General features: G+C 48.0%; 1 protein-coding gene across 1 annotated transcript; it reads right to left on the bottom strand.

Annotated features, from left to right (window-relative positions):
* Positions 1-3332: 3332 nt before the first annotated feature.
* On the bottom strand, positions 3333-6619 carry NFKBIA (NFKB inhibitor alpha). Its single transcript, XM_044230766.1, has 6 exons — positions 6285-6619; positions 5539-5647; positions 5000-5210; positions 4623-4711; positions 4229-4489; positions 3333-3915 (listed from the first exon to the last, which is right to left on the bottom strand). Exons 1-6 carry the CDS (start codon positions 6509-6511, stop codon positions 3868-3870), a joined length of 945 nt encoding a protein of 314 aa, XP_044086701.1. The 5' UTR covers positions 6512-6619; the 3' UTR covers positions 3333-3867.
* Between the last annotated feature and the right edge of the window lie 14870 nt (positions 6620-21489).

Below are 21489 nucleotides of genomic sequence, written 5' to 3'. Positions count from 1 at the left end.
ACAAAGAGGAGCTCTGGGTGGCTCAGACGGTTGAGCATCTGCCTTCGGCTTGGGTCATTGATCCCAGGGTCCTGAGATAGATAGAGTCTGCATAGGGCTCCCTGCTCACCAGAGAGTCTGTTTCTCCCTCTCTCTTTGCCCCTCCCCCTGCTCATGCTCTCTCTCTCTCTCTAAAAAAAAGAGGAGAGGGGTAGGTAGCTCTAGGGACCTGGGAGGGTACTGCTTTGTGCAGAGTGACGAAGTTGAGATTCATCTCATCTCAGTCCACTCAGCGTTGGAGGCCCCTGACCTGAGCTCCCATCACATTCTGTGCTTCATCTTACCCTCTGGTCTTATGTGTGCTTGTTTGGTTCCCTTCCTGACCTTAGCAAGGAGGTCTTTGAGGCAGAGGCTGTGGCTGGTTCCTCCTGGGGGTCTGGTCCCTGGCACGGGCCCTGGGGAATCGTAGTGCTTCATAATGCGAATGAATGAATGAGTCTGAGAGTTCCACTTCTGCAGGAGGGAAACACACGGGGGATCTGGTTTAACTTTCTGTAATGCTCCTTTAAAATGGGGGAACCGGCCTGGGACATGCTTGTCCAAGTACCAGGGTTGGGGAATGCTTCTTGGGCACATTTCTGACTGGAGTTCCACTCTGACTTTTCTTGCCAAATGAAACTTCAACAGCACCCAAGGCAAGCTGATGAAAATCGGGAGGAAGGGGGGCGAAGGAAGAACCCATCTCACTGACTCAGTTCTCACCGTCAGCTCTTCATCACTTCCAGTAGCTATTGAAGTTTCAATGCAAATACCCCCCACTCCCCCCCCCCACCCCGCACCCAGCCTCCCCCCACACTTCCAGGCCCCACATGAAGGCTTTCCAATTGCTCACACTGGAATTTATTCCGTCTTTAAAGAAAAACCTTTCCTTCTGGGAGGGACTGGGTACATGTGACCTATAAAGGAAATTTGTCCTGAGGATGAGGCAGGCACAAGGAATCAAGGAACTAAATTCAAGGAAGTTGCTGATGTGACTCTTTATTTCCCTCCTTCTGTCACTTCCCTCTTTCCCAAGGCACCCTGACTTCTACCTGTCCTGACAGGACCTTTGGCTTCTTGGGGAAAATCAGAGAGCTGTAAAGGCTCTCAGCCACCGCATTCTTTTCTTTGAAAACTTTTGTTCTTGTTTGCTTAGAGATTTGCCGAAAGGGGTGCCTGGGTGGCTCAGTGGGTTAAAGCCTCTGCCTTCGGCTCAGGTCATGATCCCGGGGTGCATCGGGCTCTCTGCTCAGCAGGGAGCCTGCTTCCCTCTCTCTCTCTGCCTGCCTCTCTGCCTACTTGTGATCTCTGTCTGTCAAATAAATAAATAAAATCTTAAAAAAAAAAAAAGAAAAAAGAAGAGAAAGAAATTTGCCTAAGACTCTGCAGATTACAATGTTTGTGTTCTGCAGTTTTTCTTTTAGGGAACTCCAGGCTCCAGCCACTCAACCAATGGCATGAAGGAAAGAAAGGTTTCAAATGAAAAGAAGAGAAAGAAAGGAGGTAGAGAAACAGGAAGAAGGACCTGAGAATAAGAAACTGGGCCCAGTGACCTTGAGATTTATGTAGACAATGGAATCCACCCTGAGGGTTGGGGTCCTGATGATCAGAAAAGCTGAGGCTGGGTCCAAATGAGTCAGAGGAGGCCCCTCCCTGCCATGACCAAGGAAGGCGTCACCTCTACACCAAAGTCAATCACCAAGGAGACAGAGGAACAGTGGGCCACATCCCTTTGTCCCATTTCTCCAAACTTCTCACAGAGCTGGAGTAAGGGTCAGGAGCAACTTGGCATAAATCCAGTACCATTACAAGGGGGAATAGAGGCACACATGACAGAGAAGTGCTCAGGGCATCATTCCAAATTTGGAAGCCAAGTTTCCAACCTGTGTTCTTTTGGATATGAGGTGAATATCCCCCCCCCTTCACCCCTCTTACCTACCTCTTATACTCAGCAGCTGACAGAGCTAAACCTAGTTGACATTCCTGTGTGCGATCACATAGCACCTGTGTTCATGTGCTCAGGGACGCACAAGGAATTGTGCGTCTGAGAGACTGAGAGCACTCTGAGAGAAGACAAGGCTGGTAGAGAGGCCACCACAGTACTTAGCTCCAGGTAACTGAGGCTGCAGGAGGGCGACAGGGCTGGCTTTGACCCATCAGTCCATTTGACAGTAATACGCTTTATAAATTGAAAGACCCCCTAAGTACTGGCTCCTTTTTGGTCTGAGAGGAAGCTGATCATCACATTCACTTTACTTCCACAGCATTTACGGATCCAGAAAGGGACAAGGTAACGGCCATGTTTAGTTAGTAGTAAGCCAGAGTATAGGGATTGCATTTCTATGCCATTCTGCATTTTATAGAACGCCACGAACTTTCCTTTACCCCTCTTTCTACCTTGGCAAGCAATGTATTTTAGGGATGAAAATATCCATATGGAACACTTAAATTCCACAAGATCTGGACTTCTTGTAGAATTATTCGGTGGAAGTAGCAGACTGATTGAGCTGGGGAAAGACTTTTCAAGCCTTTCATATCATTCCTACTACTTTGTAACAATAGGTTGATTTAGAAGTGGAATGCAACTAAAAGATGTTAACCAACTCTGGAAACAAGAGTTGGAAGCTCACCACCTGCCCCTTCTACAAGGTGACCCAGACGGGACATTCTCTCTGGACTTGTTTCTTCCCCTGTGAAATACAGGATGTTGTGCAATCGTTTGCCTTTCTCTTTAGCACCATGTGCCTGGCACTATATGCTACAGACGTGCGTTGTCTTGTGCAACCTTAACAGCCCAGTTTATAAATGAAGAAATGAAGGCTCAGAGGGGGGCAGCTGCTAATAAATGTTAGCGCGTGCAGTCCCATTTCTGAGCCCAATGCCTCAGGAACTCCCAGCATTATAGTTAAGAACTTTTCCTGTAACAGAAAATGGAGTTCAGCAGATTTCTATTGACCAACATGATTCCTAAAGTGGAAGGGTCCTGGCATAGCTTAAAGCAAGATCAAAGCAAATGGCAGTGGAGGCTTCCAGCTGTGGGCCAAGCAGCGAGTGCCACCCCCACCCCAGCCTAAGAATGGTGTTTCCTACCATCTTGCAACAGCCTCCCTTCCCACGCACTGGGCCCAGGGGGCTGCCTGCAATGCCTGGCAGGGAGTCTGGTGTACACAGTTGTGAGAAGCTGCTCTCTGAGAGGGCTTTGTGGCTGCTTGTGGTAAGCGCTCCCACACAGCTCTCCACCTCCCCCACTCTGCGGATCGGATGACTCTCCGCTTGGGAGCCCCTCAGCAGCCCAAAGAGAATGATCAGGAGAATTCTGTTTGTAAAAATCTGTTTAATAAATACACATCTTAGAAGTACCAAAATAATTACCAACAAAATACACAATGTACACCATTTACAGGAGGGCAACACAAACCTTGACAAGTAGTGGCTTTTAACCCCACACCCCCAAAAGGCTTAACGACACACCTGGTCTTTACACCTAGTCAGTCGTGACACAACCCACATGGGGCTGAGCCACCAAATCTATGGTGATTCAGTCAAAAAGCACAGTAAGATGTCGTCCTTTCGTCACATGTTGCATAACCTCTTCCAGAACCCCACAAAGGTGAGGATTGAATGAGGTTTTCTTTGAATTCCAGCGATCTTTCTTGTTCCCTTCCAAAGTTCACCAAAATAACAAAATGAGGGCTGATCCACCATAGTGAATGTTTCAGGCCAGGGAGCGTGAAGTGTGGTTTTAAGTACCCTCTTTTAATTTTTTTTTCATTTTTTTTTTTTTTTTAGAAAAATAAAACTCTCTTTTTGTACAAATATACAAGTCCATGTCCTTTTACTCTTCTAAGCTCATAACGTCAGGCGCTGGCCTCCAAGCACACAGTCATCATAGGGCAGCTAAGAACAAGAGAAAGAAAAAGGCACGTTAAACCTCCAGGACTTTGCCAAAGGTGCTGGGATTATGGTGAGGGCTGTTCCTCAAAATAACTCAAGTATTCTTGGATGCCATTCTCCAAAACCTGAATATAACTAACTTCAGGGGCTGAGGGAGCTTCTCTTTAATGCTCCTCTCCTTTAAAAAGGGCAAAAAATGAAGACATACTTTGGGGGGTACTGCTGGTCACTCATACTGAAGTGTGAGAACTTCATTAAGTTGAGCCTTTTGGATACAGGGTCCCGCTTTGTGCAGAGCGACAAAGCTGCGACTCACCTCGTCCTCCGTGAACTCTGACTCCGTGTCATAGCTCTCCTCATCCTCGCTCTCTGGCAGCATCTGAAGGTTTTCTAGGGTCAGCTGGCCCAGCTGCTGCTGTATCCGCGTGCTTGGGCGGCCCCAGGTGAGCTGGTATGGGGAATAGCCCTGGTAGGTAACTCTGTTGACATCAGCCCCACACTTCAACAAGAGTGACACGAGATCAGAATTCTGCAGGTCCACGGCGAGATGGAGGGCGGTTCGGCCATTGCAGGGCTCCTGAAACCCAAAGGAATTGGGAGAGGTTTATGGCTGAGTTTGGAATTTCTGCTTGCAACAAAAGCACATGAGGTCTTACTGTGGAGGGCCTTGCAGCCCTGAGGCACTCCATCTGGAGACATGAAGTACTCACCTGAGCATTGACGTCAGCACCCAGAGACACCAGAAGTTCCACAATGCCCAAGTAACCATGGATAGAGGCTAAATGTAGACACGTGTGCCCTAGAAGAATGATGAAAAAAGTATAATCACTTGTTTCAACCCTCAGATCTCAAGCACAGCTTTCCACCTATTCTGGTAGGGGGCAAATACTTCTGATTTTGGAGAACCCAGAATCTGGGCTCTGAATGGACTTTATTAAGGCATCAAACAGGCCTTTTACGTGTATTTTCTCATCCTCTCTGGTGCTGAGAGTTTCTACTCTCGCCTGGATTCCTAAAGTTGGCCCACCTCCCCCTTCTCCAAGTCATCTGCCTTCTGATGGGCAGGGGGTAGGGCAGGCAGACGTACCATTGTAGTTAGTGGCCTGGAGGATGGAGGAGAGGTGCTGGGTCCTGCAGGTCTGAGTCAGGACTCCCACACTGGCCAGGCAGCCTTGCTCACAGGCAAGGTGTAGGGGGGTATTTCCTCGAAAGTCTCTGAGCTCAGGATCACAGCCAGCTCCCAGAAGTGCCTCAGCAATTTCTGGTTGGTTGGTGATCACAGCCAAGTGGAGTGGAGTCTACAAACAGAAGAGGGAACAGAAAGAGGGTAAGCCATGGCCCAAACTCAGAGTCTTGTCCTCCCTTGAACCCCAGAGATCTCCTGGTCTTTGACTGTTGCTCTTCCCAAACAGGTCTGAGGGGCAATACAAATCCCAGAGGCTCCAGGTGGGCTTTCACAAAGGCCTCACCAAATCAATGGAATTTTCTTTCCTCTCTAGGACCTTGCATAAAAGGTCAGGGAAGATAATGACCCGTGATTGTTAATCGACGAAAGGTTGGGAGCAGCTGTGCTAGATCCAGCTTTATTACTAGGTCAGAGGCACGGGGCTGGGCAGGCCGGCGCACCTGCTGCAGGTTGTTCTGGAAGTTGAGAAAGGCCAGGTCGCCCTTCACTTGGCGGATCACTTCCATGGTCAGTGCCTTCTCTTCATGGATGATGGCCAAGTGCAGGAACCTAAGGGGAACAGAGGGAAAAACCCCCAGGGCTGGTGAGTGCATTGCGTGGGGCCCAGGGAGGCGCGGGCTGCGGGGGATTGCGCAAGGCCGGGGTTTCTGGAGGCCGAGGCCGCGGTGTTTTCCGCGAGGTTATTATGAGCTGAGTGTTCCTGGCAGGCGCCCAGGGACTTTCCGGGCGCCCCCCCCACCACCACCCTTCTCGGCGGGCGCCGGTCAGACCGCCCCGCCCTCCCGCCGGGCCGGAACGCCCTGTACTTCCCCTCCCGGCCGCGAGGCGCCCGCCAGCGGGGCAGAAACTCCAGCCTACCCTCCCCCCGCCCCCCGACTCTCCCTTATGCAAGAGGGGACTTCGCGTCCCCGCCGCCGCCCCGCCCCCGCCGAGCGCCGAGAAGACCCGGCCCGGGCCCGGGGTGGAGGGGGGGAGGGGAAGGCATGCGCGTCTGCAAGGCAGAGCTGCTGCACGGCAGCCCCGGGATCCGACCCTCATTTCCCATCCCCCGGCCCCTACGCGCATCCCTCCGCTTTGCACGGCCTCCGGGAGATGGCGGGCGGCGGAGCATAAATCCCGGTCTGCGGCCGCCTCGCGCGCCTCGCGCTGCAGGCCCGGCGTCCCCACCCGGCCCCGCGGCACTTACGAGTCTCCGTCCTCGGTGAGCTGCTGCTTCCAGGGCTCGGCGCCGCGCGGCGCCTCCTGCGGCTCGAGGCGGATCTCCTTCAGTTCCTTCACCAACTGTTCGTACTCCTCGTCCTTCATGGAGTCCAGGCCGCTGTCGTGGCGGTCGTCCAGCAGGCGCTCCTTCTTGAGCGCGTCCCGGGGACCCTCCATGGCCCAGTCCTGGTTGTGCTCGGCGGCCTGAAACATGGCGCGGGGGAAGCTGTGGCGCTGCTGCCCAGGTGCGCTCGGCCGCGGGCTGCGCGCTCGCTGCCTCTAAGTGTCACGGAGGGGAGGACCGCTGGCTGCGACTCTTGTGGGCTCGCCAGCGCCGCCGCGGCGCCCTATAAACGCTGGCAGGGGATTTCTCCGGGGCGGGGTCAGGCGCGGGGAATTTCCAAGCCAGTCAGACCAGAAAAGAGAACTGGCCTCGTCCTCTGCTCGGGAGGGAGACGGGGGTGGGGGCGGGGGGAGAAGCCTAAACCCTGACTCGGGTTCATCAGAGAAACTCCCCGCGATGAGCCACTGGGGTCATGTACAGGGAACTTTTTTGATGAACGCTGAGTGGCTGGAAAGTCCTCCCGACTAAGGTCCCCTACCCCGGTACTTCCCTGCTGCTTGCACTCAGTAATCCCGTCCCTCTGCAAGAAGCCTTCTTTCCCTGGGGTTTCCCACGATCGATTCGATTTGGGGTCGTGGACTGCTGAGATCCCAGTGAACGCAGACCTGTTGTGCAGTTCCTCCGTGGGGTTTGCCGACCCGCCGGTCCTTTCCGATTCTTGATCTTTTCGAAAACTCGAGTGGAAATGATGGCTGGACGTCGGGATTTGCTTCCCCACACTTCTCGCTGCGGGAAAGGACGCACTGGCGGGTTAGAAGGTCGCAGGCTGCCTCTGCCTTCCTACCAATACCAGGCTCTCTGCAGCGCAGGGACACTTAGCCCTCCCCAGCAAACCCCCCCCCCCCCCGTAGAAGTTGTGAATGTGAATGCTTTGGCATTAAGAGACCAGTGGTTGGAGAACCCTCAATCATTTCCTCGGGATTGACAGTCCTGGTGGCTGGAGGAGGGGCAAACACTCTGCCCTGTATTCAGGCAAAATGCTGAACATGACCATAATTTTTTCCAAGTAAAGCAAAGTGTTGATCTTTGTAGTAGAAGTTGTAGCTAGCTACCCTGGATGAACAAAAGAATTATCGAGGTCATGGTCCCTGATTTGCACTGTGCTGCTGCAAAGAATGGATCCTCAGCTTACTTCTGGGTGCCCAGCTGGGTGACTTTCCAGAAGCATTTGGAAGAGGCTGAAGAATAGGGTGAGCAGTGCCTTACCCAAGATTGGGACTTAAGGATGGCTAAGAAAGTAGTTGCTAAGCCTGCTACAAGAGATTACTAGATTACCCCCTTTGCTAGCTCCTTGCTCTCCTGCCCTGGGGAGGGCAGCAGTTGGACATATCCAGGCTCCCCATCTTCTGGTTTCACCTGCAGAAATAGAACTTATGTTCCCACTCCACCCCCTTCTCCTAACCTGCAAGCCTCTAATTGAATTTGTCTACTTCTAGAACCGGTTCAGGCAAAATAAAGCAATTGGGTCAGAGTTTTTAGGGATGAGCCCCAGGAGCCTCTATAGTTATGCAGAAAGTTCTGGTGATTGTGTTGCATTCATCTTTAACTTAACTGGCTGTGTACTAACCAGCCGTTTGCTCATCTCTTCTTTCTCCAATCCTCTATCTGAATGTAGGGAACCTGGGTCAGGGGGAGTGAGAAAAAAATAGGGGAAAACCCTAAAATCAAGACCTAAAACCTTCAGGGTCATAATGATCACATGTTTATAATGAAAGCTTTCCAAGGACAGACTCCATTGTCTCTGCAGGCACATGATATACAAAAACCCTTATGGAAGCAGGATAGAGCAGTGGCTATACGTAGATCATCTCCCTTCCGACTCCACCTCTAATTAACTGCATATTAATTGGGGAGATCAGTTAACTTTGCTGTGGTCTACCTGCTCTGATCATAAGATTCAATCAATGTCATTTAAAGGTTTTTTTCCTGCTTAAAAATGGTATTGCTTGTCCACAAACACATAGATAGCTGCTTAAGGGTGACTATGTCTCTTGGAAGTAGTGTAAGTTTTTGGAAGGACTCCCAACACTTTTTGCAATACATTGTTCATTCTCAGAACTCCTCTTGTAAGATAGGTATCATTCCTATTTTCCCCAAAAGGAACTGAAATGCAGAGAAATTTACCTCGGCACCCCGTGACAGTTTATCTAATTTCTATCCTAACATATTAATCATGGGGCCAAAGCAGTTGTAGTATTTACGCTTTTGAAAACTCCATGTAGAAATGAGACCAAATGGGAAGCCTGGGTGGCTCAGTGGGTTAAGCCTTTGCCTTCCGCTGAGGTCATGATCCCAGGGTCCTGGATCGAGCCCCAAATTGGGCTCTCTGCTCAGCAGCGAGCGTGCTCCCCTCTCTCTCGCTGCTTGCCTCTCTGCCTACTTGTGATCTTGTCTGTCAAATAAATAAATAAAACCTTTAAAAAAATAAAGAAATGAGACCAAATGCATAGTAATGTGAAGAAGATGCTCAAAGTATTTTCTACTCCAGTTGTTAGGTGAAATAGAGGTTGGTGTTCCCCTATCAGGCAATATTCATCTCTGTAAAAAAAAAAAAAAAAAAAAAAAAGTTGAGCTCTCAATGCCCCACTTATATAGCTTAGAAGATGATTTTTAGCTGCAGGTTTAAAAATGATCATTAAGAAAGAAAATCATGGATAAAACAAAAGTCTCAATAGCTTCCTTGCACCTCCTTTCAGTGCTTTACCTTCCTGATGGTCTTCAAGACCCATAGTCTTTATTTCTGATTGTGTACTGTGCCACCTAGTGGTAAGAGTCAGGCCCAGGCGCTCCCTGGTTTGTCATCGTGCTTTTGGAAATTTTGGGAGGTGCTGAGCCTTGATGACATGTCCCTGTCGTGGGGATTCCCAAGAGGGTACCTGATGATTTTCTGCAACCTAGGAGACCGTTTCGAATGTGACCCAACATGTTTTCTCCCCATCATATAGAGCTCTATGTGGTTTAAATCAATAAACATTACATCTTGGCGACTGAGAACATATTTGGAAGTCAGAAAACCTGAGCCGACGGGGCGAAAGAAGACAGTGAAACTGATGATTGGTTTAGAAAGAACTTTAAGGACTCTTGGACATTTAGAGTTCTCCCGACAACAGAAGGATGTTAAAACCTTAGATAACTCATTTTTAATGTCATTTGGGTTTTTTAAAATGCAAAAGACAAAAGAAAGTTAACACTGGGGAGCCTGGGGGGCTCAGTGAGTTAAAGCCTCTGCCTTCAGCTCAGGTCATGATCCCAGGGTCCTGGGATGGAGCCCCACATCAGGCTCTCTGCTCAGTAGGGAGCCTGCTCCCTCTTCTCTCTCTCTCTCTCTGCCTGCCTCTCTGCCTATTTGTAATCTCTGTCAAATAAATAAAATCTTAAAAAAAAAAAAAGAATACGTTAACATCAAAGGGGTTCTCTATTTGAGTTCAGGACATAGCCATAGGGAATGACACTGGATGGCCAGTGGTGCTCAGTGGGCTTCACTCTGGACAGGAGCACCCCCGTGGGGGAAAGAGCACCATCAGAGGCCTGTGTGAACATGGGCCCTTTGCACACTCCTCCTGGGTGGGAAATGCACGGTATGGATCGAGCCTACTATCTGAAGTGCCCAGTGGCCTACAGCGTGGAATATGAGTCAATAGATTTGGGTTTTCTTTTCTTTATTAAAAAGATTTTATTTATTGTTTTACAGAGACTCAGGGAGAGAGGGAACACAAGCAGGAGAAGTGGGAGAGAGAGAAGCAGGCTTCCCGCTGAGCAGGGGAGCCTGCTTCTCCCTCTCCTACTTCCCCTGCTCAGGCTTCGGCTCAGATCATAATCCCAGGGTCCTGGGATTTTCAAATAGTTTTAGCCCCAGCAAACTGAACTCCTGAAAAAGGCTACCTGTTGCTTAACACCGCGAGACGAGAAGAGAAAGGAGCCATGGCCCGGTCCTGAAGCACAAGCAAGTCTGACATATACCTGACAGCCCCACTGTGAGAGTCTGCATTTATAGTCTGCTTTCAGTCTCAGGGGTGGTCTTTGGTCTTTATTCCCCCTGTGGTAGTTAGCAACTGCCTCTATCCACCCCTCTCAGAACTTGGAGCTCCCAAGCTCTCTCTAGATCTCTCCTGAGGAAAGATCATCAGGCCCCTCTTTTGTGGTGACCTGAAAATAACACTGTCAAAACTTCCATGTGTTTCTTTTGCTACAAATTCTGCAAATTAATGGGGAATCAAAGCTTTAAAGGGTCTCAAACGCAAGTACCTATCTATAGGGGCCAGAAGAGTTTCACACCTCAGGGAGGCCGGCCATGGGACTGGATTCACTAACTAGCTAGACCTGGGAGAGCACGTCCCACACTCAGCTCAGACAATTTCTGCCCAGCGGCATTTGAAACTCAGTACCGCTATTCTACTACTTAAAAAAATAAATAAATAAATCAGAAAATGGACTTTGATGTGAAAACTTTAAAATTATGGGAACCAAACAAAGTGCATTTCTGCATCTTCTGGCTAAACAGGCTTTGAGTTTACCACCTCTTTTTCAGTTGAGGTTTTCTTTTTTCTTTTTCTTTTTCTTTTTTTTTTTTGGTGCTTTGGGGGAAGGCCTCAACCTTTGGCCCCCTCCTCCCCAGGTATTACAGGGTCTCTGTTCCTTGGTGGAACTGGAGACTAGGACTGATGTGTCTGTCCAGAAAGTCCGGCTTGCTCCTGGCAGGCAGGATTGGAATCAGAGGCTCTAAGCCCTGAAAAGAGCGTTCTCTCTCACGCAAAGAACTTTTAAACATTACACTGTAAAATAAGTATAATCGATTGAAGGAAATTCTAATTTTTTTTTTCACAAAGACTATTTAGGTTACTTACTTATTTACATTTGTTTTAAACTCCTTTTAATAAGCACCTTGTTGAGGTGTTCCTGCTCTTCTGGTGTCCCAACCACGTGCCAAGGCTGCCTATTGGGTAACCTTCTCTGAAGGGGTAAGGTAAGGCCCGCACGTGTCACTCTGGGTAGAATTCCTGGCTCTCCCTTTCCACTGTTTGTTGGCGGTCACCAAGCAACGTGTCTATAGGTGTGTAGGGTTGTTTGCGTTGGGTGGGGGGTGGAGGCTTCAGAGCACATGGCCTCCTCTGCATTGCCAGGCTATTTGCTGTCTTGTCTAGGGTGTCGATTCATTCTGAGTTTAGTCAGGGTATGAGGACACTCAGTACTAGGGCAAGTGCCGCAGAAAAGCCTGGTACTTTGCAGAGTCTGAGGCATGAATAATAGGATGTCCCTGTTCCTGGGCACCAGAATCAGGTGTGGGGCTCATGATTCCTCTCAGTATCTAGTTAAAATCTACCACCAGAAACTATATGTGCGCTCCACCCCGTGGTCTAAGGTCTTGAGAATGGTTTAGGACAAAAGTAAAGAGAACCATAGTTGTTAAGAAGATGTGCTTCAGATTACAAGTAAAGATTTAAGAACCTTGATCCATCAAGGTTCTGGTCATCATAAGATAATGTCTTTCTCAAACCTCCTTTTAGAGCCTCTCTCCTCTGGAGGAGAGCCCAAGATCATGTGGCTAAGTATTAGAAATTGAGATGAGTCTTGGAAGCTTATCTTTGAGGCCGTTCATGGGGGATACCTATAAAAATATGGATTCTAGAAGTTATATTTAGGCTGATTCTTAAATACTGAAAGCAAATGAGAGACCGAGTAAGAAGGGTCACAAGCAGAAACTGTGAGCAGGGAGAAGGAGGAAAGTTGGCCTGGAATGTTTTTTTCCTTTATTCCAGATCTCTGCTATCAGACTCTAGTCCCATGACTGGGACATATTCTCTCTGGATAAGTCATTCAGCTTGGCTCATGAATGCTCATCATTTCCTATATTCTAGGGCTGTTTGTAGGCTAAAGTTTAGGGATAATTTTGTCAAGCACACTAATATTTTCAGAAAGCAAGGTAGATTAATGCATCAAGTCTTTAAGTGTTAATATTTGAAAATTGGGCCAATTTAGAAAAGTTAAAGAGCACAGGAGGCGGGGAACAGGGATTGCCCTGACACTCACTGATTGAAACCCAGGAGGCAAGGGGACTGTAGCTGGGCTGAGGGGGAGGGTGACACCATGGCTTGGTAAATAATCTATATGAACATGGGAAGAGAATGGGGAAGCCTACCTATGATCCAGTCACAGCTTTGGCTCTGCTGCCTTGAAGGACTCAGATCCACGCCCAAGTGGGGCCAGAGCATCAGGACAGGGAGGTACTGGGAAGGACAGAGATTCACAGGAGAAAGAGGAGGCTACATAAAGGTCAGGAGCATGGAAGAAGGGGATGTAGGGAGGCAGCCACTGTGGAATTTTCCCTTAATCGAGGGCAGAATCGGATGCCCAGACAGGCGCTGTGTGGATGGTACTGTCTCCAGCGACATCTTCAGGCCATTCGTGGAATAACTTCTGCGAGGAATCGTATTTTCTTGAGGGGATTTTAGGAAAAGTTGGGTTAAAGACTAAAGACGTTACCGCCCCCCCCCAAACTGGATATTTAAGTGCGACTATAGTGCATCATTTCTCCCGGTTCCAAGGGAAAGCTGCGAGTGTTCCTTCTCCTGAAACACGTAGCTGATCAGTTCTGTTCATGCTGCTTTTTCAAGAACTACAGCCCATCCCCTTTCCATTTTCACGGTCCCCCTTGTTCCTGAAGGCCCTGTGTTGCTGCAGGAGCCTCTCAGTTTGTGTATACATTCACTGAATGCTTGCTGGGGCCTGAAAATTCTATTTAATCTTCACAGCCCTTCTGTTAGGTGGGTATCATTATTTCTGTTTAAAGGAATTTGAGGTTCAGAAGGGTTAAGCTGCTCACTCAGAAGGCCACAATCAGTGTGTGAACCTCTCTCCCCAGGACTGATTATGCTTCCCATAATCTACAGTGATGCTTGGCTGTTTTTATTTTATTATTTGATTGGATTTGATTTGATTTGGTTTGTCAGAGAGAGAGAATGGAAGGCAAAGGGAGAAGCAGTCACCCCGATGAGCAGGGAGCCCCTATGCGAGACTTGATCCCAGGACCCTGGGATCATGACCTGAGCCACCCAGGCTTCGAGACGGTATCTATTTTAAACATCTGCAAAGCTATGGACACAAATTATACATTGTGTTTTCTAGGGTATTAAAATTAGTTTTTAAGTAGAAACGTAGCACTTCCACATGGTTAAAAACTCAATATGAAGGGGTTCAGGGGCACCTGGGTGGCTTGGTGGGTTGAGCCTCTGCCTTCCGCTCTCAGGGTCCTGGGATCCAACCCCGAGTTGGGCTCTCTGCTCCGCGGGGAGCCTGCTTCTCCCTCTCTCTCTGCCTGCCTCTCCTTGTACTTGTGATCTCTTTCCCTGTCAAATAAATAAATAAAATCTTTAAAAAAAAAAAAAAGGGTTACAACTCCATAATTATATAATCCATCCCCTTTTACTACTGTTTCTAATAAACATTTTCATCATGCTATTTCTTCTAGCAGAGCCTCTAGAAACCTACCCCGGCCTGCAGCATGGAGTCTGAATTCCGCAGGTCGCATTTAAAACCCTCCAGAGTCTGACTCTGCCCGGCTTGGCCACTCCTATCCCCCATTTCTCCCCAGCACAACCCTCTGCTCCAGCTACTCTGGGTTTCCCTGGGCCAGGAAACCCAGAGTAGCTGGGTCCCCCGCTTAGTCCGAGGATCAACTTTTTTTCTGCTTCCTTTCCAGGGCCTGCCCTTTCCAAGGGAGAACTCTGTTCTCTTCGGAACCCTTCTAATTCTTATCGTCTGTCTTACACACTGGGCTTGTGGTCACATGCTGCCTTGCATGGCTTAATTAATTGAGCCTGTCCTCTTTTGACTCCAGTTAGACACTGAAGAATGTGGGGTGGAATGGTCCCTGCTGGGCCCGGAGGAGGATATTCATTTCTTTCGTGTCTCCCTTGTTTAGTCCATTGTTTAAGGCATAGGGATCCTCTTTTCTTCAGACCTATCATAACTGTTCTTTGACTCTTCTCTGTCAAGACCTTATTCTTCATCCAATCAAATTTTCTATCTGGAAATCATCTCAAGAACTCATCTGGTCCAGCCTCCTAATGAGTAGGGTGCTATTACCACTTTATAAAGGAAGGAGGCGGGCCCCTGGGGGGCTCAGTTGGTTAAGTGTTTGCCTTCGGCCCTGGTGGTGATCCCAGGGTTCTGGGATCAAGCCCCACATTGGGTTCCCTGCTTGGTGGGAAGCCTGCTTCTTCCTTTCCCACTCCCCCTGCTTGTGTTCCCTCACTTGCTCTCTGTCAAATAAATACAAATCTTGAAATAAATTAAAGGAAGGAGGCACTGTGGAATAAAGGCTCTTAGGAGGACAGGAGTCAGGCCAGAGCCACCATAGAACACAGCCTGTCTGAGGATTAGAGCATTTGTGAGAGGAGTGACGAGATTATAAAACAGACCTAGACAGGGCACCCCCTTCTCTTTTTCCCCGCTTTTGCTGCCTGAGAGTCACTTCTAGTGGGCCCTCGAGTAAGGAGGAAGAGTCCTCCTCCAAATCTTTAGGATGGGAATGGATGAGATTCTGGAGTCTTACTGCCTGCTGAGTGTAGCTCCCCAGGATAAGAGAGCAAAAAGGAAACTGGAAGTGAGTGAGTGAATGAAGGAAGGAAGGAAGGGGCTGCATGGGAATCAGGGTGACTGAAAGCATGCCTGCCAGGCAGGAGGATGCATCCTTGGAATTCCCATCACTGGACTGCAAAGCTGAAGGTCCACGGGCGGCGTGGCTGGCCAGGTCCCAGGGGGTGTCACTGGGAAGGCCCAGCAGCTACCCTTCCAGGGTGATCTCTGATCCCTTTCAGAAGCAGCAGCATTTCCAACAGCAAATATCTTACCTCAAGAATTTGACCTAGCGTAACAAAGTGAACAGCCGCTAACCTAACCAGGACATAGCCCAGCATCCTTTCTCTGACTCCAGTAACTTCTAGAACCATTCATCTCTCAGATACATTTTTCCTTAAAGAGGAAATCCTAGGGAGGAGCTTAGGTTTTCCAGGGAAGACTCCACACTTCAGGCTGGTCACAGAGAATTTCACTCAAATCACATTACATATGAACGGATATGAAATTATTTGATAAAAGTAGCCTGAGGGGAAGGGCTAGATATAGAAGATGTCAGGGCACCTTCGCAACTTTCCACAGTCTAAGGCTTTACCTTTTCACTGCAAGTCTTTTTATTCTCACTTTTTTTTTTTTTTTTAACTTTCTCAGTTTGTCAGGCCAAGCCTGGGTGATTCATACTGGCAAGAGCAAGACTGAAAGTTGACAGCATGGTATGTGAGGGGGTTGCCGTCTGCAGGGCGTTGCACTGAGGCTAAAAATAGGTGGGGGTTCTTGGGGCAGCCTCTTTCGTGGCCACAGGCACCCCAAAAGGAAAACTCACCAAAGAAATCTGCCCACAAGAGAGGACAAAAGCCCCCACCTCTGTCACCCCTTTTGCCCCACAGAAAAGGCTCCCAGGGGACAGTGAACTTGGTGTCTTCAAAATGTTCTAGTTCCCACAGACAGGCTCTTATTCCTCACTCCTGGACCTCAGATAGAGACTTTCCCTCTGGGTAAGTTCACTTTCTTAGTGTCTGCTCCAGGAGCAAACACAGATGTGTCTCTAACTGCCTGGAGCTATGTTTAGTCAAGGATTGGTTTAGATAATGTGAAACACTGACGTACGCGGCTAAAATGAGGAAAGAAACCTCCAAAGAAAAGAAAGTATTGGGGCACCTGGGTGGCTCCATTGGTTAGGCGTCTTCAGCTCAGGTCATGATCCCAGGGTTCAGGGATCGAGCCCCACATCAGGCTCCCTGCTCTGTGGGGATGCTGCTTCTCCCTCTGCCCCTCCCCCCCCGCTTGTGTGAGCGCTCTCTCTCTCTCTCTCGCGCGCGCGCTCTCTCTCGTTTACTCATGCTCTCTCACCTAAACCTTAAAAAATAATATTCCTTGGGGCACCTGGGTGGCTCAGTGGGTTAAGCCTCTGCCTTCGGCTCAGGTCATGGTCTCAGGGTCCTGAGATCAAGCCTCGCATCGGGCTCTCTGCTCAGCAGGGAGCCTGCTTCCTCCTCTCTGTCTGCCTGCCTCTCTGTCTACTTGTGATCTCTGCCTGTCAAAAAAAAAAAAAAATCTTGGGGCGCCTGGGTGGCTCAGTGGGTTAAAGCCTCTGCCTTCAGCTCAGGTCATAATCCCAGGGTCTTGGGATTGAGCCCCACATCGGGCCCCACATCGGGCTCTCTGCTCAGCGGGGAGCCTGCTTCCCTTCCTCTCTCTTTGCCTGCCTCTCTGCCTACTTGTGGTCTCTCTCTCTGTCAAATAAATTTTAAAAATCTTAAAAAATTCTTTAAAAAATTATATTCCATTGTATGTATGAACCATATCTTTATCCATTCATCAAAAAACTAATGATGATCAAAAACTAATACGTTGGCTAATTGAGCATAGTAAAATTTTTTTTTAAATGAGCAAAACAAAACAAAAAAACTAACCTACTATATATGAACATGAACGTGCCTAGCATTTCTTTTATACCTATTTTGTGCCAGGCACTGTACTGGAAACTGGAGGTACAAAGGAAATAAAATAGGGCTCCTGTTCTCAAGGAGCTTATAGGCTGGTGGAGAAATAGAGAAATTAGTGGTTCTAGTGAAGAGTAAGAAGGGCTATGCTTGTGGTAAGAGCAGTGCGCTCAGAGCGTGAAACAGGGGAAGCCACACAGGGGAGGGTTTGTCAAGGATGGCTTTTGAGGGTCAAGTAGGAGTCGGGTACAAGGGCATGTGAGAGAAGGTTGAGTCTGTGGCAAAGCATGGAGGTGTGGAACACCCTGGTGTTGTGTGTGAAGCTTGGTGTGTGGAAGATGAAAGAGTTAGAGAGAAAGGAGATGGTGCATGGCCATTTGACTGAGCAGAGAAGCTGGAACAGCACTCTGGAAGCCACTGAGGGAATTTATATGGTGGTTATCAGCAGCATGTGTTTCAGAAGACCGTGTGGCAGACAGGCTGAAGTGGGTGAGCTCTGAAGCTGGCGACCAGTTAAAGGCAGTGACTGGAAAATGAAGGAGGGAGTTGGCTAAAGGGAGATCCAAGAATAAGGATCTGCTGGTCATGCTGACTGGCTTGATATGAGGGAAAGAGAAAGGAAGCATCTAGCATCTCTCAGGTTCTGACTTGGGTTGCCTAGTGGAGAGACAGGGGGAGGTGTGGGATGGGGGAAAGAGGATGAGTTCTGTCTTGGACGTGTTGATTTGAGGGCCTGCTGGATAAAGAACAGGTGATTTAATGTGGGAGGTTCTAAGAGAATGAGATATCTAAAAGTCATCAGCTTATTTGAGAAATGAATTATGGAAGTAGATGATAAGGGATGAACCAGAGGCACCCAACTAAATAGATCAGGACTTGAATCCAGAACTCTAGATATTTCACCCACGGCAATTTCCTCTTGATCAGCAGTGACTTCTCAAATGTCAGCTTGAGTTAGAGTCACCTGGGGGGCTTTTAAAACATGAATTGTGTCATAAAATAAGGATTTTATGTACATATGTATATATGTTTGAAGTGTTAATTTAAATTCTAGTTAGTTAACAAATAGTGTAAGATTAGTTTCAGGAGTAGAGTTTAGTGATTCATCACTTACATACAATACCAGTGCTCAGTCCAGCCCTCCTTAGTGCCCATCACCCACCTAGCCCACCCCAACTCACCCCCCTCCAGCAACCCTCAGTTTGTTCTCTGTAGTTAAGAGTCTGTTTTATGATTTGCGCCCCCCCCCACCCCCAAGATTTTAATCCAGGAGGTCTGGGGTGGGGCTTGAGAATGTACTTCTTACAAGTTCCAGGTTCTCCATTGCTTCTGGCCTGAGACCACTTTGAGAACCACTTTGAGAACTGTGCTATATACTTCCCTACATACTTCCTTACCTCTGACACTGGCAAGCACTTGAGGAGGGGCGCCTGGGTGGCTCAGTCAGTTAAGCATCTGCCTTCGGCTCAGGTCATTGTCCCACGGTCCTGGGATCAAGGCCTGAAATGGGCCTTCTCCTCTCCCCCACTCTGGTGCGCGCGCTCTCTCTCTCTCTCTCTCTCTCAAACAAGTAAATGAAGACTTAAAAAAAAAACAAAAAACCAAAAACCGAAAAACCAAACCAAACAAAAAAACAAGTGCTTGAGGAGTGTAGAAAGCAGTTAAGTCTCCTGGGTTGCTTAATCATTCTATAAATAACCCTCCTTATAATACTGATTTGCTTAGAAAGAATATTTTCTTTTTGCAAATCAGTGTCTTTGTGGAAAGTATGAATACAGAATGGAACTTTATGCAAAGCTTTGCTTTGAGCACTCACGCTGTTCTGGACACTCTTGTAGCCATTGGAGATATGGTCAGAGCTCTGCCCTCAGGGAGAGTCCCTTGTGTAGGAGACACAAATATACTAAATAAATGAGTGAAATATATAATATGTTAGTGAGAGTGATGAAGAGAAAAATAAATCAGGGAAAAAGGATAGAAACGTCAGGGCAAGAGGACATTTTGAAATTTGGGGGTGCATGCTGGCTCAGTCTGAAGAGCATGAGGCTCTTGATCTTGGGGTTGTGGGTTCAAGCCCCATGTTGGGTGTAGAGATTACTAAGAAAAATAAACCTAAAAAAAAAGAGGACTTGTTAAAATTTTATGGAGGGTGGCTGGGAAAAGGAAAGGGCAACACTGACAGAAAGCTCTGAAGGAAGGGAAAAGTGAGTCGTGTGGGTATCGAGGGAAAGAATTGTGTGCATAGTATTCAGTGAGTGCAGAGGCCCTGGGATGGGAACACCCTTTGAGGAGCAACAGGGGCTCAGTGTGAGTGACGTAAAGTGAGTCAGGGGAAGAGTAATAGGAAATGAAGTCAGAGAAAATAGAGTGCCAGATCAATGGTGGGATCTTAGGTATTGATTTTTAAACATTTACCAAATTGTTCCATAAGATATCACTCTGGGGTGCGTGGGTGGCTCAGTGGGTTAAGCCTCTGCCTTCGGCTCAGGTCATGATCTCAGGGTCCTGGGATCAAGTCCCGCATCTCGGGCTCTCTGCTCAGCGGGTAGCCTGCTTTCTCTTCTCTCTCTCTGCCTGCCTCTCTGCCTACTTGTGATCTCTCTCTGTCAAATAAATAAATAGAGTCTTAAAAAAAAAAAAAGCTATCACTCTGTTGGGGCACCTAGGTGGCTCAGTAGTTAAGTGTCTGCCTTCAGCTCAGGTCATGATCCCAGGGTCCTGGGATCAAGACCCACATTGGGCTCCCTGCTCAGCAGGAAGCCTGCTTCTCCCACTCCCCCTGCCCCACGTTGTGTTCTCTCTTGCGCTGTGTCTCTGTCAAATAATAAATAACATCTTAAAAAAAAAAAAAAAGACCTCACTCTGTTTCTCTTGTACTAAAAGGTACTATTTACTTTTGAGGGAACACGAGGTCCCAGACTTAACCTATGGCTCTTCCAGTACTGAGATCTCATTAGTGGCTAATGAATTTCGTTCAGCTGCTTGTTTTACCAAAACAATTGAATTACATCTGCAAAGACCGGTACAGAAGGAAATCGGTTTCTCTGGTTACCTTTTGTGAGTATCTGTGCTCTCCGCTGTTCTCTCCCTCCCTAACCCATCCTCCCACTCCCTATCTCTTCACTGAATTCCAAGAGAATTGCCCTGGCAATGTCTTCTGCATTTTTTCTGGATTACATGTTACATTGTGTGCACTTCTGGGAAAAATGGACCCCACCCCTGTGAGTCCTGGGCGGTGGCTCAGACCTTCAGTCTGTCAACCTCCACTCTTTTTATGGTCAAGCCTTTTGGGACTGGCCCTCCCCACAACCACCTGTACTGGGGGAGAAAATGATTCTTTAACACATTAAAGGGCAGGCTAGTATGTTTGTCTTTCTGGCAGATTACTGGACTTACAGTCAAAGAGAGAAACATTCAAAATAACCGTTGCCACAGTAAAAGGCAAACTACTAGGCTGGCTGGATCATTGTAAGAAAGTTTTGCGGGTTTTTGTTGTTGTTGTTGTTGTTTTGGTTTTGGTTTTGGTTTTAAATGTTCTCTCAAAAACAATACGACCTGGGATAGAATCGGATCTGAGGCACCACGGCGTGCCTGCCTATTGTCTGTGGAGCCTGGATCTGGGTCCTGACAAATCCATGGGACTGGAGAGGTGCGGGGCTGGCCTTGAAGACGTATAGATCCTGGGCTTCTGAGAATGGATGGGGTGTCTATGAGGATTCGTGTTTTCCCATCAGTACATGGGAAAGATGTTCCAGCCGAACAAAAGAGAAGTCGACGCTTCCCTCGCAAGTTGACCCCATCTGTTTTCTAGAACAGAAAATGGTTTTGAAGCCATATTTATGTATTACCAAGTTATCTGTGGGTAAAAAAATTATAAAGGATTGGATTTTTAAAACTCATGAGTTTTCGTCAATGCCTTTTCTTTTTCCAGATTTGAATTGGCTCTTAGTGGCCCACACAGTGTAGAGGGGTGACTTTCTCGAGGTGAGGTTCCCCACCTCTCTGGAGCAGCCCCCACATGTAGGCCACTACAAGACCCTAGGCAACTGGGCCTGCTCTTAGGGTCTAAGGGCTCTTTGGGGCTGGGACAATTATTTTGTTGATCCCTAGAACCTTTGATGGTAGGGGCTGAAGGGCCCTTTAAAGTCATTTAGCCAACGACTCCATTTAAGCTTAAAGCATGCCTCCCTATCTCCACCAAGTGGTCAAGCAACTTTGGTAAAACACCTCTAGTGTTTGCAATGAGATACCACCTCACACCAGTCAGAATGGCTAAAATTAACAAGTCAGGAAATGACAGATGCTGGCGAGGATGTAGAGAAAGGGGAACCCTCCTACACTGTTGGTGGGAATGTAAGCTGGTACAGCCACTCTGGAAAACAGTTTGGAGTTTCCTCAAAAAGTTGAAAATAGAGCTAGCCTATGACCCAGCAATTGCACTACTGGGTATTTACCCTAAAGATACAAATGTAGTGATCCGAAGGAGCACGTGTACCCGAATGTTTATAGCAGCAATATCCATAATAGCCAAACTATAGAAAGAACCTAGA

The sequence above is a fragment of the Neovison vison genome, chromosome 13 (genome assembly GCF_020171115.1).
Source record: "Neovison vison isolate M4711 chromosome 13, ASM_NN_V1, whole genome shotgun sequence".
NCBI classification, from domain to species: domain Eukaryota; kingdom Metazoa; phylum Chordata; class Mammalia; order Carnivora; family Mustelidae; genus Neogale; species Neogale vison.
This window is presented reverse-complemented; position numbering and strand designations above follow the sequence as displayed.

Excerpts from the sequence above, each read along its gene's own strand:
- NFKBIA (XM_044230766.1), bottom strand. The coding sequence starts at position 6,511 with ATGTTTCAGGCCGCCGAGCACAACCAGGACTGGGCCATGGAGGGTCCC. Across the intron at positions 4,490-4,622 it reads GTGCTGACGTCAATGCTCAG|GAGCCCTGCAATGGCCGAAC; the intron begins GTGAGTACTTCA and ends TTTGGGTTTCAG. Across the intron at positions 3,916-4,228 it reads CAGAGTTCACGGAGGACGAG|CTGCCCTATGATGACTGTGT; the intron begins GTGAGTCGCAGC and ends TCTTGTTCTTAG.